This window comes from Artemia franciscana, chromosome 5 (genome assembly GCF_032884065.1).
Source record: "Artemia franciscana chromosome 5, ASM3288406v1, whole genome shotgun sequence".
NCBI lineage: Eukaryota > Metazoa > Arthropoda > Branchiopoda > Anostraca > Artemiidae > Artemia > Artemia franciscana.
In genome coordinates, this window is record NC_088867.1 from 28,161,006 (window position 1) to 28,180,503 (window position 19,498).

General features: G+C 38.6%; 1 protein-coding gene across 8 annotated transcripts in view; it reads right to left on the bottom strand.

Annotated features, from left to right (window-relative positions):
* LOC136027208 (PRADC1-like protein) overlaps positions 1-19,498 on the bottom strand; it is a 52,085-nt gene that overhangs the window by 16,084 nt on the left and 16,503 nt on the right. For all 8 annotated transcript variants that reach the window (XR_010617539.1, XM_065704232.1, XM_065704230.1 and 5 more), the window contains exons 3-5: positions 18,661-18,797; positions 16,345-16,454; positions 10,298-10,465 (exon numbers count right to left, since the gene is read on the bottom strand). Coding sequence is in view for 7 of the 8 variants with exons in the window: in XM_065704232.1 (XP_065560304.1) it covers positions 10,298-10,465; positions 16,345-16,454; positions 18,661-18,797 (415 nt within the window). In the remaining variant the exon portion in view is untranslated. The remainder of the gene's footprint in view (positions 1-10,297; positions 10,466-16,344; positions 16,455-18,660; positions 18,798-19,498) is intronic.

The window sequence follows — 19,498 nt, forward strand, 5'->3', positions numbered from 1 at the left end:
TGAATTCAAAAACTAACAATAGGATCTTGGTGTTACATGATTTTCTTTTTTTTTCTATTCTAATACTGAGAAGATTCGCCAAGAAAATGTTTTGAATTCTTTAACGATTTGATTTTCATCTTTGAAAACCTTTGAAGTTTTTCGAACCTTTTGGCAATTATCTTGGTACACTTCGCTGTTCTCCTCTTTTTCAGATTTTTGGCTGAAAATAAGACTTCTATTTCCTCTATCTATTTCCAATTTATTTGATAGCAAGAACAATTTTGTTCCAGAAACAAATTTGTATTAGGTTCAAATGCAAATCAGAAATGTACCATGTATTTAAACGACTATCTAACCCAGTGGTTCCAAAACCCTTTTAGACCACGAACTCCTTTTCATTGTCAGAACTCGCCACTGACCTGTCTCAAAAGTTTGTGTTTATAAAAAACCTGTTTAAAACAGGTTTTAAAAATTGTTATAAGAAGGTGCAATATGTGATGCCTTTCTTCTAAAAATTTGGAAGTTGAAGGGGTAGGGGTATTTGAAGGGTATCACTTCGCAAAATCTGTGAAATTCTTACCTCAATTCAAATTTTCTTTTCGTGGCCTTAATTTCTGGTACACGTCTGGTATTATGGACCTAAAACTGTGGTGGCCTTTTCATTAAAAGTTAAATTTTGATTAAAAACAATATCTAAGAGCTTATATGGCACTTGTGGCGAGGTCGGAAGAGCCAAGAGCTCATATGTTATGAGCACGTGGTCCTTCTAAATATCAAAATTCATTAAGATCCGATCACCCACTCGTAAGCTAAAAATACCACAATTTTTCTAATTTTTCCTCGCCCTTCAGCCCCCCAGATGTTCGAATCGGGGAAAACGACTTTATCAAGTCAATTTGTACAGCTCCCTAACACGCCTACCAATTTTCATCGTCCTAGCACGTCCAGAAGCACCAAACTTGCCAAAGCATTGAACCCCACCACCTAACTCCACCAAAGAGAGCGGATCCAGTCCGGTTACGTCAATCCAGTATCTACGACATTTATGAGCGTTTTCCAAGATTTCCGGTTCCCCCTCCAACTCCCTCCAATGTCAAAAGATCTGGTCGGCATTTGAAATAAGAGCTCTGAGACACGAGTTCCTTCTAAATATCAAATTTCATTAAGACCCGGTCACACGTTCTTAAGTTAAAAATACCTCAGTTTTTCTCCATCAAGTTTCATCCCGATCTCTCCACCCTAAGGGTTTTCCAAGATTTCCGGTTTCCAAGATCTCTGTTTCCCCCTTACAACCCTCTATGTCCTCAGATCCGATTCGAGTAGAAAATGGAGCATCTGAGACATAAGGTTCTTCTACATATCAAGTTTCATTAAGATCCGATCGCCCATTCGTAAGATACCTCGATTTTCACGTTTTCCAAGAATTCCGGTTTCCCCCTCCAACTCCCTTCAATGTCACCGAATCTGGTCGAGATTTAAAATAAGAGTTCTAAAGCACAAGATCCTTCTAAATATCAAATTTCATTAAGGTCTGAGCACCCAATTCGTAAGTTACAAATCCCTCTTTTTTCTAATTTTTCCGAATTACCCCCCCCCCCAACTCTACCAAAGAGAGCGGATCCGGTCCGGTTATGTCTGTCACTTATCTTGGACTTGTACTTATTCTTTCCACCAAGTTTCATCTGGTCTCTCCGATTTAAGCGTTTTCCATGATCCCCCCCCTAATGACACTGGATCCGTTCGGGATTTAAAATAAGAGATCTGAGTTTCGAGGTCCTTCTAAATATGAAATTTCATTAAGATACGATAACTCTTTCGTAAGTCAAAAATACCTAATTTTTTAGAATTAACCCTCTCCCCAACTCCCCCAAAGAGAGCGGATCCGGTCCGGTTATGTCTGTCACTTATCTTGGACTTGTACTTAATCGTTCCACCAAGTTTCATCCTGATCTCGCCGATTTAAGCGTTTTCCATTATTCCCCCCCCCCCCTAATGACGCTGGATCCGTTCGGGATTTTAAATAAGAGATCTGAGTTTCGAGGTCCTACTAAATATGAAATTTCATTAAGATACGATAACTCTTTCGTAAGTCAAAAATACCTAATTTTTTCTATTTTTTTAAAATTAACCCTCCCCCCAACTCCCCCAAAGAGAGCAGATCCCTTCCAGTTATGTCAATCCCGTATCTAGGACTTGTGCTTATTTTTCCCACCAAGTTTCATCCCGATCCCTCCACTCTTAGCGTTTTCCAAGATTTTAGGTTCCCCCCCAACTTCTACTTAACCGGATCCGGTCGGGATTTAAAATAAGAGCTGTGAGACACAATATCCTTCTAAACATTAAATTTCATTAAGATCCGATCACTCCTTCGTAAGTTAAAAATACCTCATTGTTTTTAATTCGTCAGAATTAACCCTCCTTCCCCAAATCCCCCAAAGAGAGCGGATCCGTTCCGGCTTTTTGAATCACGTATCTGGGACTTGTGATTATTGTTACACCAAGTTTCATCCCGATACCTCCACTCTAAGCGTTTTCAAGATTTTAGGTCCCCCTCCCAACTCCCACTATTGTCACCGGATCCAGACGGGATTTAAAATAAGAACTCTGAGACACGATATCCTTCCGAAAATCAAATTTCTTTAAGATCCGACCACTCCTTCATTAGCTAAAAATACCTCATTTTTTCTAATTTTTCAGAATTAAACCTGCCCCCCCAACTCCCCCAAAGAGAGAGGATCCGTTCCGGTTATGTCAATCACGTATCTAGGACTTCTGCTTATCTTTTCCACCAAGTTTCATCCCGATCTCTCAACTCTAAACGTTTTCCGAGATTTTAGATTATCCCACTCCCAATTCCCCCAATGTCACAGGATCCAGTCGGGATTTAAAATAAGAGCTCTGAGACACAATGTTCTTCCAAACTTCAAATTTCATTATGATCCGAATACTCCTTCGTAAGTTAAAAATACCTCATTTTTTCTAATTTTCAGAATTAACCCCCCCCCCGCCACCTCCCCCAAAAAGAGCAGATCCGTTCCGGTTATGTTAATCACGTATCTAGGACTTCTGCTTATTTTTCCCATCAAGTTTCATCCCGATCCCTTCATTCTAAGCGTTTTCCAAGATTTTAGGTTCCCCCCTAACTCCCCCCAATGTCACCAGATCTGGTTAGGATTTAAAATAAGAGCTCTGAGACACGATATCCTTCCAAAAATCAAATTTCATTAAGATCCCATCACCCATTCGTAAGTTAAAAATACTTCATTTTTCTATTTTTTCCGAATTAACCGACCCCCCACTCTCCCCCCCAGATGGTCAAATCGCGAAAACGACTATTTCTAATTTAATCTGGTCCGGTCCCTGATACGCCTGCCAAATTTCATCGTCCTAGCTTACCTGAAAGTGCCTAAAGTAGTAAAACCGGGACCGCCAGACAGACCGACAGAATTTGCTATCGCTATATATCACTTGGTTAATACCAAGTGCCATAAAAAACCATAACATTGAAACGTTTATAGACATTTAACGACATTTCGAATGGATCCGAGTGCCGGTTATCCTTGTTTACCAGATAAATACCAGACGTGTACCAGAATTGGTACAAAGCCATAATTTTTAATAGTGCTAATAACTCCTTTGAATCTTTTTTTATTAGCCATATTTTACAACCTTCTTTAACGGTTTTTATAAAAAAAATCGTTGAAGAAGCATTTATTTAAAATTGTTACTTTTGTTTTAAAATACAATAAAAATGAATGACTTGGGTGAATCTAACGTAATGTTATGACTGTATTTATGTCTGGTTCAGTGTATGTGACTAGCAACCACAATTCCCCACGAGCACTAACTTATAGTAAGTTTTTCTTTTTTTCAAACGAGTGTTTGAAAAAAAAAATTTAATTTAAAAAAAACTTTACAAAATTTGCCCATTGCTTACGTAGTTTACTATTGGGAAGTATGCATATATTTTTCGGGCGGGGCAGAGGGAATTTTCTGCTGGTGGGATTTTCCACAGGGATAATTTCCCATGGGAAGAGAAGGAAATTTGTCAGGGGAAATTTTACACAGTAGGGATTGGCCAGAATTCCTATGCGAAATTCTTCTTACGTCTTGCCTTCTCTTTGCCTACGCAGTTTTACGCGTGGAGATGTTAATGATAATTGTCCGTGGTAAATTTTCACCAAGATTGAATAGTCTAGAGAATAAATCTGTGGGGAGGAGGGATTTTTCCGTGGAGGTGTAGTCAGATTTTCTGGCATTATTTTAACGACCAGAAATAAAAAAATAATAATAAAAATTATTATTTTAATCAACAATAATAACAATAGTAAATAGTTTCGACAGGATATAATAAAGCAGTAATTCCAAACATTCAGAGAAGTAAACAAAATAAACGAAAATTGAACACTATAACTTTTAGGATGTACTATTTGAAATTGTTAAACCTAATATGTCTAATTACTTCTACAGAATCATCAATAATATATTCTCTAGAAACACCTTCGTTAAAAAAGTTTTCAATCCCTTCTCGATCTAATAAAAGAGAAATCCTAAATGAACGTTACTGATACATATTTTTTTTAATCACCTTAAACAAGAGTTTGACTAAGCTTGAATAAGTTTAAATTTAAGTGATAGTTAAATTCAAGTTGATCCAGTTTTATTGAAATATAGTCACATAAGGAAAGTGAGCTATCACTTTGAGAGTCACAGATCTAATCCATCCCATCTAATGTCTACTTCAGTTATTGAAAAATGAATTTTCAAACTTTTTTTTATTGTTTTATAAAAACTTTTTTCCCATTTTCTGTTCTGTTTTTTTTTTTTCTGAAGAAAACGGAAGAAAACAGAAAAGAGGTAGCCGTTTTTTTCATTACCGTTTTTGTTATGTTCTTTTTTTTTATGCCGTTTTTGCCGTTTCTGTTTTTCTTAAACCTGTTTTCCGTGTTCTGCCTACGAATAATACTAAATCGCATTCTTGCGACTTTTATTGGATTTCGATACTTGCCATGTGGGATTCCGGATTCTTGATAGTCTTAAATCAAAGCAAAATCCAAGCGCACAGGGTAAGTTTCGTCAGTTTAGAAAACTTCTATGAATGAAAAGGTGCTTGCAATCAGAGAAATTTAAGTAAGTAGAAATGTAATGTAATGTAGCTACACAGATATATATATATATATATATATATATATATATATATATATATATATATATATATATATATATATCATACAATTTACCAACTCCCCCTATTATGTTCAGAAATAAAACTTAAAATATACGCTTTCAAAACATTTTGCCATGGGTCACTCTTGCTTCGACCCTTGTACCTGTAAGCTGAATTAACGCAGAAAAAACACATGGGATGTACACAATTTGGGTGATAGGTTTTTGGACATTAGGGGGGGGGTTAAGTTTAGTGAACTTGCTTTCAACATTTGATAACTAAAATTATTTTTGTATATTATTAAATTTTAGTCCCCCCCCCAGAAGATAAAATGTTAAATTGTCGACCCAGTTTTGTTCTGGGTTGACTTTGGACGGGGCCCATTCGATTGGAAATCAAAAGTTCTATTGCATTTGTTAAGAACGAAAAGTGACCGTAGGCCAACTAGCCCCCCATGCCCCTTAAATATATCTGATCAAAATTTTGTAGATGGCCATTTTGTTAAAAATAGTCCAAAGATCAAAAACTATGTCTTCAGAGTTTGACACACCCCCCCCCCCAGTCCCTAGGGCAAGGACTGTAAGTTATGTAAGTTGCCTATTGTTAACATATGGGATTTATTGGAAAAAAGGGCATGTTTGATCCTGGATCTCGAAAAAGGCTTACGGTATTAAGTTGGGACTTCAAGGAAATGTTGAGACGGATAAAAACATAATCAAACAAACTATAAGCTTGTTTGTCAAACAGTTCGTGGTAATGAACTGTAAGCAAGGAGCGACCCGGCTCAATAGTAACCTGAAACAAACTATAAGCTTGCTTGTCAAACAGTTTGTGGTAATGAACTATAAGCAAGGAGCGACCCGGCTCAATAGTAACCTAAACTCTGAAAAACGAATTTTGATACCAAAAGATACACCTCAAGAACCGGATTTTTATGCTGATTTTAAATACATAAGTTTAGTTTTTTCAAACAAAAGTTATGAGCCTGAAATAATCTGCCTTATTTTTGAAAAAAGGGGGGAAATACCCCCTAAAAGACACAGAATCTTAATGAAAATGACATCATCAGATTCAGTGTATCAGAGAACCTTACTGTAGAGGTTTCAAGCTCCTATCTGCACAACTGTGGAATTTTGTACTTCTAGCCAGAAGAAAGATCACAGATGCGTGTTTATTTATTTTTTTTTGTTCTTTTTTCCAGGGGTGATCGTATCGACTCAGTGGTCCTAGAATTTCACGAGAGGGCTCATTCGAACATAAATTAAAAGTTCTAGTGCCGTTTTTAAGTGACCAAAAAAATGGAGGGCAACTAGACCCCCTCCCGCGCTCATTTTCCCCCTAAGTGCTCGGATCAAAATTTTGAGATAGCCATTTTGTTCAGCATAGTCGAAATATTTAATAACCACGTCTTTGAGGACGACCTAATCCCCCTCAGTCCCCAGAGGAAGGGCTGCAAGTTATGAACTTTGCCAATTGTTTAAATATAATATTGGTTATTAGGAAGTATACAGACGTTTTCAGTTTTTTTCCGGTTGGGGGGAGAGAGTTAAAATGGAGGATCTTTCCATAGAGCAATTTTTCACGGGGGAAGAGAATTTCCATCAAGGCGATGCTGGATTTCCCAGCATTATTCAAAAAATAATTAGAAATAAAAAAAAAGGTTTTTTTCAATTGAAAGTAAGAAATAACATTAAAACTTAAAACGAACAGAAATTATTACGTATATGAGGAGGTTCATCCCCTCGTCAATGCCTCGCTCTTGACGCTAAAATATTTTTAATAATTTCAAAAGAGGTATTTATTCTAATTAAATGACCTTTCTGGTTCAAGGTTCATTCTTGAAGAATTAGAACAAATCCGAACTTTAGCGTAAAGAGCGAGGTATTGACGAGAGGACGAAACCCCTCATATTACGCATATGAGGAAGTTCGTACCCCCCGTCAATACCTTGCTCTTTACGCTAAAATTTGAGCTTTGTTAAGTAATGGCCGATATAAACAATAATTTGTTTGTGTTATCTTCCAGCCAATCTTAGCATTTAATTTTACCTCAAGCAGCTTCATAACTATAATTTGTATGTGATAATAGAAGATATTGTATGTCTTCGGCTTTTGGTTGTTACGGAGGAGTAGGAGACTGTTGTACGTTGAGGAGGGACTGTCCCCTCCAAAACGCCCCGCTCTTTACGCTAGATTTTTTATTTTTTTATAAAGTAGAGTTGCGAGAAAGAGCCAAACTTTAGCGTAAAGAGCGGGGCGTTGAGGAGGGGACAGTCCCCTTCATTTACAGAATAGTTTCTGGTCTTTTAAGTTTTAATGTCGCTCGTTACTTTCAGTTTAAAAAATTTGTTGTTTTTTTAATTTAATTGTGGAAAGGAAATGTCAGCAATATCCAAGGAACGGCTGAGGGTATTAGGTTGGAACTTTCAGGGCATATTGAGAAGCATGTTAAAAAGTCATCAGATGTGCAACCAGTTCCCTCCCATTGCCTTTTAGCTATCCTCCCCCAGATATATCTGACCAAAATTTTGGAATAGCCATCTTGTTCAAAATAGTCAAAAAGCCAAATAACTCTGCCTAAAGGGATTATAAAACCCCCTAAGGTCCATGGGGAAAAGTTAGTATGTGATACAAATTGCCCATTGTTTATATATAAGATTGATTTTATTATATATATATATATATATATATATATATATATATATATATATATATATATATATATATATATATATATATATATATATTGGTGCTAGGTTTAATATACTACTCTTCACAACAGCTGGCTTATTTTGACCCTGCAATTTACGAAAAAATGAGCGATATAAACAGAGATTCAGGTCATCAGTCCGTCTCTTCACTTCTCTAGCAGTTAACTTCCGCAGAAAAACAGAGAAGAACTCGTTCAAATCCAACTGAATTCCGCATCTTTCCCAATTAAAATCGTTCCTATCAAGCCAGATACTAACCAAAATACATCACCGACTCCACATTAAAAAGACAGCTTTTTTGCTTCGAGCAAGTTTTTCGATACGACTGGGTTTCGGATTAACTATTCAAGTAAAAATACTAACAATATAAGCACTGCCCGCGTAGCAACAAGTATTATTACGGCATGTGAGGAGAGAGTTTCAGTGCTCTTGACTGAGAGACGAAGATCGGGAAAAAATAATTATGATCCGCTAGAATTATGGACTGACAACTTCTACACTTACTCAGAGTTAAATGAAATTGACGTGAATTTAGTATTGCTAGGTACTTTGCGCAAAAGCAGTGCTCACGAATGACTGCAAGGTCATTGAACTTCGAATGTTTTTAAGTGACAATTTTGATTGTTTCAAATTTGATTTATGTGGCCTTTTTGAATGTTTTGTCAATGTTCACTCTACTCTCATAAATTTAAACAACTAAAAATAACGGAAATATTTGCTAAAACGGCCGTTGGAAAGAAAAAAACAAGCTGTTTCAATTTTTCTGTAAAAAAAGGAAAAAAAAACGGATTTCCGTTTTTTTCTCCGTTCCAGTTTCTGTTCCGTTTTCGATTGTTGTTTTTTACCTTTTCTGTTAAGGCAAAAATAGAAACGTTGCCGACCCCTATTTTCAAAACGCTTAGGGGATTGAGGGTTGGCAGTTTCCAACTGGAAAAGAGCTATCCTTCAAAAAGCACCAAATCGCACAAATTGAGATCCCTTGCATTATTATAGTTCAAATGAAGTGCTATATGCCTAATTGTACGTTGAAAATCCTCATCCTAAGGAAGAGGTTTGTTGAAAGGGCAACTAGATCGTTAGGACCTTTAAGTCATCGATTTGCCAGGAATTGAGAGCATTAGACTGGTCACTTCTGCGGTGGCTTGCAGTGAAAGTGGCAGAAAAATAATAGGAATCACATGGAATTTGCTAGGCAGGTACCTACTGCCCATGAGACTTGGCTAAAGAAGCTTCACACCGCAGATCTTTACGGCCCAGGTTTTAGTAGGCTTTCAAAGTTTCATAATTCAGAGCACCCCCAACTTTTGAACCTTTGATGCCTGATAGTATCTGGACCGTAGAGGCCAGTGATCTAAAATGTTTGGGATTTATAAGATTCAGTCGGATCTGAAAGTTTCCGTACACAAGTTTGGAGAAAAATACCTTTGGAAGTCATCATTCTTATTTCCCGCTGTTTAAATTATTGACCCTATAGAGTATGAACCAACAGGTGTTCCAGTGGCCAGTGGCCACTTTGTGCCTCCAATCATACATATAAAGAATCACTGTATGACTCCGGCCCAAACAAGATGCAAAATCCTCATCTTTGTGCTAAAGTTTGGCAGTGGGAACTGGGAAGGGCCAGGGGATGTCGGATCAACCTTTAGAAGACTTTGATTCTTCAATCATATACATTCCCAATCCTTGCCTGATTCTGATCAAAAAAGATTCAACAGGCCTAAATGTCTTTTAAAAAGTTGGCGATAAGAGTGGCGCTAAGGGGGTGGTGGAGGAACCCTCGACCCACTTTATGTCTCCAATAATACAGTTCTAGTGCCAAATTTCTGCTAAGGTGTTGATGCATGAATAAATGGCCACTTCTGTTCTCTGACCCGCTTCTGTTCTCTAATCGTATATATTGAAAAATCCATGCGTGATTTTGTTTTAAATAAGGCACAAGACCCAACTCTTATGATAAAAAAAATTCGTATTGTTAGGAGGGGAGCAGAGGGGCTACTGCTACAGTTTATGCCTTCAATAATACAGAGTTAAGATGTTTCGTGAACCGATCAAATAAGGTACAGCAGGTGTATGTTTTTTCTTCAGGAAAGATGACGGAGATAGAGGAGGGAGAGGTGTTGGAAGGGCCACAAACTTACTTTGTGCCAATTACCATACAAATCGAGAATCATATTGCTTTTCCGATTTAAACAGCACTTAAATTCGAACAAGTGAAACCCATCCATACCAACTCCAGAAAAGAATTATACAAACATGTCCAAAATGTCATATCACATTCAACAATGTTGCCAGATGTCCACGCATTCCCGTAATAACTGCCGAGACTATCCCTATCAGTTTCCAGCAATAAATCAAAATCGCCAGCAAAGTAAAAAAAAAAGGCAAAAACCAAAGTGTTACTACCACAACACAACTAATAAAAATCTAATAACAATTACCCGTCTTTTCTTGATATAAAAGAAACTGGAATGTCAACTTCTCTTCCTGTACCGTCATCAACCATATCAACCAGATGATCGTCATTTGTGAAGTCATTGTCCATTATAATGGCCGCGATGGCCCCGGACTGTTTAGCTCGGACTGCTTTTGTGACAAATGAACATTCCCTAAAGTAAAATTACATTATAAATAAGCGTCAAGCTGCGGATCATTAAGAAAACGATTTCTTTTAGGACATGGCCGATACATCAGTAGGATTATGTCAAGTTGAGCCGGCATTCGTGAAAACAGCAAACAAAAGACGTAAGTGACAAGAATCTATTACTTTGAATTTTATATTTTGAGGAACAGCTAAAAAAGATTATTTCAGAGGTAGGGCGCACTAATCTTTTCTCGGCACTAATTAGAGTTTAAAAATCCTGTTTTTAAAACAAGCATGACTTGCTTGAGGCACTTGCTTTTAGCATTGGGCTATTGAAAACGAATCGTGACAAAAAACGAAGAAAATTTGGAAGGAAAAATTAGTTAAGAAACCAAACGAGCCAGTGAAAAGTTTTAGCTATATTTGATAGATGATGCAGAGCTAGCCCTTTAATAGAAACAGAAAAGCTCATGTAACATAAAACAAAAATGCTTTTTCATGAGCCGAAAGGACATTAAGTACTCTGCAAAAAATAACATACTAATTTATACAGCTCTCAACAGATTTCTTCCGCCGTCACATCGATGGCTTTCCGTATACAGCTAAATTCTATAAAAAAAAAACGAAAGCAGTAACAAAGAAAACGGGCTGATTTATGAGACAACTAATTACACTCAAAGTTGTAAATTCAACAGCTACTGTTACAAAATCTTAAACTATCTGCAAGTCCAGGTGATTGCTGGTCATAAGTTTTCAACCTAAAATCTTGGTCCTCGACTGCAATTTCAGTATGCTTTCCCAAGTAGACTAAGCCCATAAAATATGAAAAATCTCGGTTGGCCGTTCGCCTGCAGCTGGAGTGGGCATTATCGGTTGTGATACAGCCAAAAATCTCGGTCATCTCATTATGATTTCAGTGGGCTTTCTCAATAGGCAAATCCCGAACAGTTCGAAAAACCTCGGTCGCCTGTTCACCTGCAACTCCAGTGGACACTGTGGTCAGGATTAAACCCAAAAATCTCGGTTACCCCACTGCGATTCCACTGAGATTTCCCAGTAGAAAAAGCCCCTACAATAGGAAAAATCTTGGTCATCCGTTCGCCTGGAAGTCCATTGGACATTGTTGTTCATGAGTCAACCGAAAATCTTGGTCGACTCACTGTGATCTCAGTGGGCATTCCCAATAGGCAAAACCCGAACAATATGGAAAATATCAGTCGTCCGGTCACCTACAAGTCCAGTGGACATAATTGGTCATGATTCTCAATAGGCAAATCCCGAACAGTTCGAAAAACCTCAATCGCCTGTTCACCTGCAAGTCCAGTGGACACTGTGGTCAGGATTCAACCCAAAAATCTCAGTTACCCCACTGCGATTCCACTGAGATTTCCCAGTAGAAAAAGCACCTACAATAGGAAAGATCTTGGTCATCCGTTCCTCTGGAAGTTCACTGGACATTGTTGTTGACGAGTCAACCCCAAAAATCTTGGTCGACCCACTGTGATCCCAATGGGCACTCCCAATAGACAAAACACGAACAGTTTGGAAAATATCAGTCGCCCATTCACCTGCAAGTCCAGTGGACATTGTATGATTCAACCGAAAAATCTCGGTCACCGCACTGCGATTCCAGTGGGTTTTCCCAGCAGGCCACGCCCACACAATAGGAAAAATCTTGGTCATCAATTCGCCTTGAAGTCCATTTGACATTGTTGTTCATGAGTCAACCAAAAATCTTGGTCAACCCATGGGGATCCCGGTGGGCATTCCCAATAGACAAAACCCAGACAGTTTGGGAAATATCAGTCGCTTGTTCACCTGCAAGTCCAGTGGATCTTGTTGGTTATGATTCAACACAAAAATCTCGGCACCACACTACGATTCCAGGGGGTTTCCCCAGTAGAAAAAGCCCATACAATAAGAAAAGTCTTGGTCATCCGTTCGCCTGGAAGTCCATTGTACCCTGTTGTTCATGAGTCAAACGAAAATCTTGGTCGACCCAATGTGATCCCAGTGGGCATTCCCAATTGGCAAAATCCGAACAGTTTGGAAAATATCAGTCGCCCATTCACCTGCAAGTCCAGTGGACATTGTTGGTTATGATTCAACCCAAAAATCTCGGGCACCACACTGCAATTCCAGTGGGTTTTCCCAGTAGTCAAAGCCCATACAATAGGAAAAATCTTGGTCTTTCGTTCGCCTGGAAGTCCATTGGACATTGTTGTTCATGAGTCAACCAAAAATCTTGATCAACCCACTATGATCCCAGTGGTCATTCCCAATAGACAAAACCCGAACAGTTTAGAAAATATCGGTCACCCGTTCACCTGCAAGTCCAGTAGACGTTGTTGGTTATGCGAAAACCGTGGATGCGACCTTGGAAGGCAATTTTCGGTAGTTGGTCGTTGCGCATGCGCTGGACGTGGCCAAGCCACCTGAATTGTTGGACACGGACCCTGTTCAGGATGGTAGTGTTATACTGCATTCTTTTGAGTAAGTCGGCATTTGAGCCTCGATCTACGTATGTTACACGAGCTATTCATACCACAGGAGCTTTGTCTCAAACGCGGCGAGTCGCCTGGAGTCATCTACTTTGACTATCCATGTTTCAGAACCGTACATAGCTATAGGAATGATGATAGAGCAGAATAGTTTAAGTTTTAGCTTCACGGGGATTCAATTTTGTTTCCATATTGGCATCAGAGCTTTGAAGCTGGTGCTACCCTGAGCGAGGCGTCTTTTGATGTCCACTGAGTGATTATTGTCGCTCGCGATCTGGCTCCACAGATATGTGAAGCTGTCTACCCATTCTTTTCCCACTCCATTAAGCTTTATTTTTGGTGGAGATGGGCTATTGAACCTAGACACGCACGTGGTTTTCGTTTTATCCTCGTTGATTTTCGTCTCGAAGGTTCCTGCAACTACTTCAAGGTTATCTGCTTTGGTTTGGAGTTCAGCGACGGATCCAGTGAGCATGTCGATGTCGTCTGCGTATGCCAGCTTATCGATTACAATCCCTCCTATCATTGCTCCATTGGTTGCTTCAACATGCGACATTACACCAATGGAGGAAGAGATTAAGCATATGAGATGAGAGGATGAATCCTTGCATAACACCAATAGAAGTTGAAGGCCCTCTCTCCGAATTAAGTCGAAAGCTTGTTTGAAGTCAATGAAGAGTTGATAGAGGTCCTGACCGTATTCAAGGTATTCTTCCATTACTTGACGGATGACAGAAATCTGATACTCAGGAATGATGTAACTGGTTAATGCTTTTATCTGTCCAGTAGTATCTTGATCAACACTTTGGCAGGTTGGCTTGTCAGGCGGATTGGACGCTAATTGTCTCATTCAGCTTTTCGGGAAGACGTTTTCGGGAAATATTCCTTGTGACAGGCAGCTGTGGCAATTCTGTGGTAGAGGTCTGTTACGACTCCTGAGTCAACTTTCAGGATTTCTGCTTGCAATCTATCTGGTCCAGGTGATTTATTTGATTTGAGTGACTTCAAGGCAGCTTCAACCTCGCTTCTGAGTGGTGGTGGGCATGGTTCCAATGGAAAGATGGTTAAATTCATAAGAACAGCAGGGTTAGGATTGATTGGGGGGCTAACTTTTCATGAAAATGTTGTTTCCATCTCTCTCTTATTCCTGTTGCGTCGTTAATGGGAGTCCCGTCCTTATCCAGGAGTACATTTGTTAGTGTAGTTTTGAGCCTCGATAGCTCTCGTATTCTTTTGTACACGGCATGGGTATTGCCTTTTCAGAAGCCGAGCTCGCATTGATCACACTTGTTATGAATGTACGCGGTTAGAGCACGTTTGATCTTCTTTTCTGTTAGTTGCTTAAGATACTTATAAATGTCTCTGCTTTCTGGGTCTTGCCTATTAGCGACAGCACGCTTGTCTTTACACAGTTTAATGGTCTTATCAGTGGTTCATGGCTTTTCGGAGCCATTAGTTTTTCCAAGGACTGTCTCGGCGGTCTGTATGAAGATCTCGGTGCTCATGTCGACTAGGGCGTCTAAATCTGTTTCCTCTGGATTCATTGAAGAATTCTCTAAGAGGGTTTTGAGAGCCAAATCGAGATTCACCCGGTAACGGTTAGTTGCAAGCTGACTCGTCTTTCAGAATATCAGCACAGAATCTCGGTACTTTTTTCTGGAGTTTTGTTGCCAACTTCAGACGGAGGCGGAAAGATGCCATTACCGGTGTCTGATCGCTGTCGAAGTCTCCTCCTGTAAGAGCAACTGTGTCTAGCGTGCTGGTTTTCCAGCGTTTCGGGACGATTACATAATCGATGTAGTTTTTGGTGGTTCCGTCAGGTGATTTCCACGTGACTTTCCGTCACCCTCTGTGTTTTAAAAGAGTATTGGCCACTACCAGCCCGTTGTCTCGGCAGCATTCCAGAAGGCACTCACCTCTTCTATTTCTGGCACCATATCCAAATTTTCCCATGACCTCTTCATTACGTCGGAATTCGAGCCCGCTACTGCATTTTAAGTCTCCAATAACGAGAATTATGTCTGTTTTTGGAGTGGAGTTTGTGAGGCTTTGGAATTAGCTGTAAAAATCCTCTGAGTTTTCATCACTACGAGGAGGATCCGGCACATAAAACCTTGGTGATGCTCATGTTCGCAGTTGAACCTTTGAGCCGGATAGCAATAATACGTTCGGAGACTGGAGTTGTGGAGATAAGTGATTTCTGTGCTTTCTTCGAAAGAATTCCATCGTTACGACCTCAGAAAAGTAGTTTTACACCCTCAATCCTTTCAACACCAGTTACTGGGAGATGGGTTTCTGACAGACCAATAATGTCCCATTTATACCTGCTGATTTCTCGTTCAAGTAGATCCTTCCTTCCTTACTTATCCAGGGTCTTTTCATTTAGATCTCACATGGGAGGGGGTCCGATTCAGGATTTGTTACGTTGAAAATTGTAGTTTAGGCGTAGCCGGTCGTAGGCTATCAGTAATCTTTCCAGCGGAGCCGGTCGTCACATCGTCGGCTACCCCGGACGCGGTATCTGGTTCGTCGGTTGCCCCAGACGCGGTAGATGGGTCGTCGGTTGCCCCGGACGTGGTAGATGGTATCGCATGGTCGTCGGATAAAATCCCAGACGCGGGAGAATTGGTTCTTATAAGTTTACTTGTCTTCATCATTATATAATATGAGAGCAATATCTGAGAGGAAAGGATGCTCAGCTAGATTTTGAGACAACTAATGAACCATAATATAAACTCGATAAAACCAGTTATTTACTTCTATCATTCAGAGAATCCTGAAATAAATAAAGCAGTCCGTGATGCAAATTTCTGAAGTTTTTCTATAGTGTAAAACTATCAAGACAGCTTCAATTCACGATTTCCTATAGGGCAATCATGATACACCTATTTTAAAACCGAAAAAAAGAGCTACTCACGGCTTTTAAGAAGAAATGACTTCTAACTCAACATAAATTTTTCAACCAATTCGCTGCGGGAATAAAAATCTCATGTTCTCATTTATATTTTTAGGTTAATTTGCTCGCAAACAAAGAATGTTTTACTAGGTTCTGAAATTCATGAGCCACGAACCGTGGATATTCATAAGCCATTAAAGTAGCAAAGTTCAAGGACCAGAAAAAAAATTCATTTGTAGGCACAATTTTTCAACATTTCCTACGTGATATTTAGCAATCATTTGCCAGGGTTCCAAAAGGGAACAATATCAGTTCAAGACAAAAACTAAAAATGCCCGAAACTGTGGATTGACAACAACACATCAAACATTCTTTAGCCTATACAAAATTTTCTAAGATAATTAACACTAAGCTGGCACATGGGGCGGCTATGGTATTGGGTTTATTTCGAAGATTGAAAGGCAGAATAATCACTATTTTACAATGTGAATTGTTGGCCAGACTTACCCTCTCTCAATAAGAGCTATGGACCCTTCAACTTCGTCTTCATTGATGTAGCGGCTGCAGCCACAGACTGGATTAACTGGAGTTAATGACGCCCGAAATATAGTGTAATTCTGTAGAATATTGAAAACAAATTACTTCCTATAAGAATGAGGCACCAACATGATTTTTAAATTTTTAAATTACAATAATGGTTATTATTAACAATGATTATTGGCAATGCGCAAAGTTACATCCAGCAATAGGGATTAAGTAGCGACAAAGCTCGAAAATGAAGTTATTCAAAATGCTACTAATAAATCACTAACTAAAGAAAAAGGAGCTGATTAACTTATTCAAAATCGGTATCACGACCAAGAGGCGAAAAGGTAAGAGGAAAGGACAGAAAAAATGAACTAAAGAAGTATGCGTGCTGAAAAGGGGGTGGAGTAAAGGTACTCGGACACGTGCCCCCACCCGGAAAAATTGAGATGATAAATGTTTTTCCAGTTTTTTAATGCACTATTCACATTTTTAACCTTTATACGCTTATTTTTTTAATTCACCCTCTCCAAGCTTCAAGTTCTATAACCCCGTCAAAATATATTCCTGCTTATGTGCCTGACTAGGTAGCAGAAAGCAAAAATGAGGGTACAAATAGTACATCAGCAGAGTAATAGAAATAACGCTGAAATTCCGCTTAAAATACTCGAGTGGAGAGGACAAAATCGGGATACAACAAAACATCCAATTCAGCATATCCTGTTGTAAAGAAAGACGAAAAAAATGACTTCAAACCCACGCAACAACCAAAGTGGAATAGTACCAAAGTTAACTCGCACGTATTTAAAGATATTCAAACACTTATTGACGTAGGCTTATCCACGGGGTGGGTCCAATACCAAAACAGTGAAAAAGCACCCGTTTAATATAACAATTCAAAGAAATCAGATTCCAAAATTTATAAGATTATCGAGGATCCGGACCCTCCTAAGTAGTCTCACCGTCAATTATGTACGTCAATTCTCATTTAAAGCTGAGAGTACAGAGTACAGAAGTCTTTCTGAGGTTGTACAGGTTTTACTAGGATGGTACTAATCAGAGGACCTTATTTGGAGGGAAGTTCGCAAGCAACGATTTTCAATGAGTAGAAGACCGTTTAGGCCACTGTTGCAACGTGTTGTTACATTCTGGAAATAAGCATCGTTCTATTCATTGGCGCCAGAAACAATTCTGGCAGAAAATGAAGCACTTTGGGCTAGAACGAGATCACGAGTTTCTTTGACAAAAGTAACGAGCAAAGTTGAAACTTGAAACGAACACAAATTATCACTTCGCAGTCTATACAATATATATCTGCAAACTCGGTCAAATAAACTGAGTCACGGCATTTCCCTATACTTGCAGGATTCGGAAAAAAAACTAGCGCTTTACTGAAAATAGAGCTTGCTTAAATTTTTTAGAGAATTTAAATTGTATAGCCTACTAAAAGTTATCAATATTATATCTCTAAAATACTATTGACAGCCATATAAACTAGTCTTTTATCATCTACAGCTTAATCAGAGAGTCTTCTACTCCTAACAGAGCACCCTGTTTTTTCGGTGGGTTTTATATTTTCAATAAAGCGCTAATTTTTCATAATTTTTAAAAATCTATGGAATATCATAAGTCAGTTCCTTTGAGCAAGCTTTTCATAGACGAATCTATAAACAGCACGTAGATTTAAGCAGTAACTTTTAAACAAGCCATTCAACTTCTCTCTGCGATCTTGGGGTAGCCTGCTAACCTTGATAGAGAAATAAAAAGAAAATAGGAGACAAATCACTAATAACCACAAAAAAAAACAATTCTTGTTTTTCAAGATGGGCGGCACAAAAATCTTCAGTCAAGGGTTTTCATTTCGATCTAACACCATTATGAGGGGTTTCAGGCTCTGTTTCAAAAATTTTTTCCGTAATTAACTTTTACTTTTAAGATGATGGTTATCATTCCTGAATCAACTTCAAAAGGAAATTTTTCTTTGCTAGACAGTTTTTTTTTTTTCAAAATGCGTTTTTAGATCTTTCCGTTCCATTAAATTATGACTCACTCTTTACTATGTTGCAGCTATTGCTGCAATCATGATCTAAAATAGTACTGACACACAATCCCTGAGAGTAGCAAAAAGAAGAAACTGAGATAGACCCCCTCTTTTCCTTAGCCATTGATTTTATGATGTATGTCGGTTAGAGAATTTAGAATGAGTTTTGGACTATATGATAAAGGGCTGGGGATAGAATGTTAAAATAAATAATAGAGTCACAGGCAGTCACATTGGCATGAAAAATATAAACTCACAAAATTCCCTGCAAATCCTTTAGCGGGGCGTGAACGAAAAGTGTATGATATGGCTTCAGGCTCAACAATCTCGAAGAAAACATCTTGGCCAGCTATTTCGGCTATATTCGTCCCATCCATCATGTGTAAATTATTAACTAAAAAAAAAATCCATTATACCAAGATTTCTTAAAGTAGTTATATATCCAGTTGGGTAATATTTTGTTTTACAGCTTAAATGTGTCCCTTTTATGTCCCAAATTTCTAAAATATGTCCCTCATTTGCCCTAATATGACAGCGTGTCCTGACACATAGGAATATGTTCTTTGGACATAAAATTTGGCAACCTTGACTATACTACAATCCATACACTTTGAAGATAAAGCATAAAAGCACGTCGTTATTTCCTGGGCTCTTACAGGATACGAAAAAGACAAAGACGCGCCCATTCTGTCGATGGTAATTCTAAACCACCTCAGATGTCTCGACGTAATCTACTGACATCCGAAGTTTAATTAATATTAGATGTATGGGTGTAACTTAGGGGTGACCTTGTCAAATTACATCTAAATTCTTGTCTTAAGTAATCAACATCATTTTTTTACATAAATTCTTTTCATCTTAGGGTGCATACTCATGCGCATTTGAAGGTACGTTGCAATCAGGTTTTTTAACGCTAAAATAAAACAAAGTAAAATTTTTACTTGATCAAGTTTGTGTTTGGGCTATAGTTCTTCATTCAGCAACAGCGCAATTTTTCTGATAGTTGGGAGGAATGAAGGATCACGCATAGCCCTGCAAAAACAAATTGAATTTGCAAAAAAAGGAAACTGTCTAATTACTTTGACTGCTTCTCTG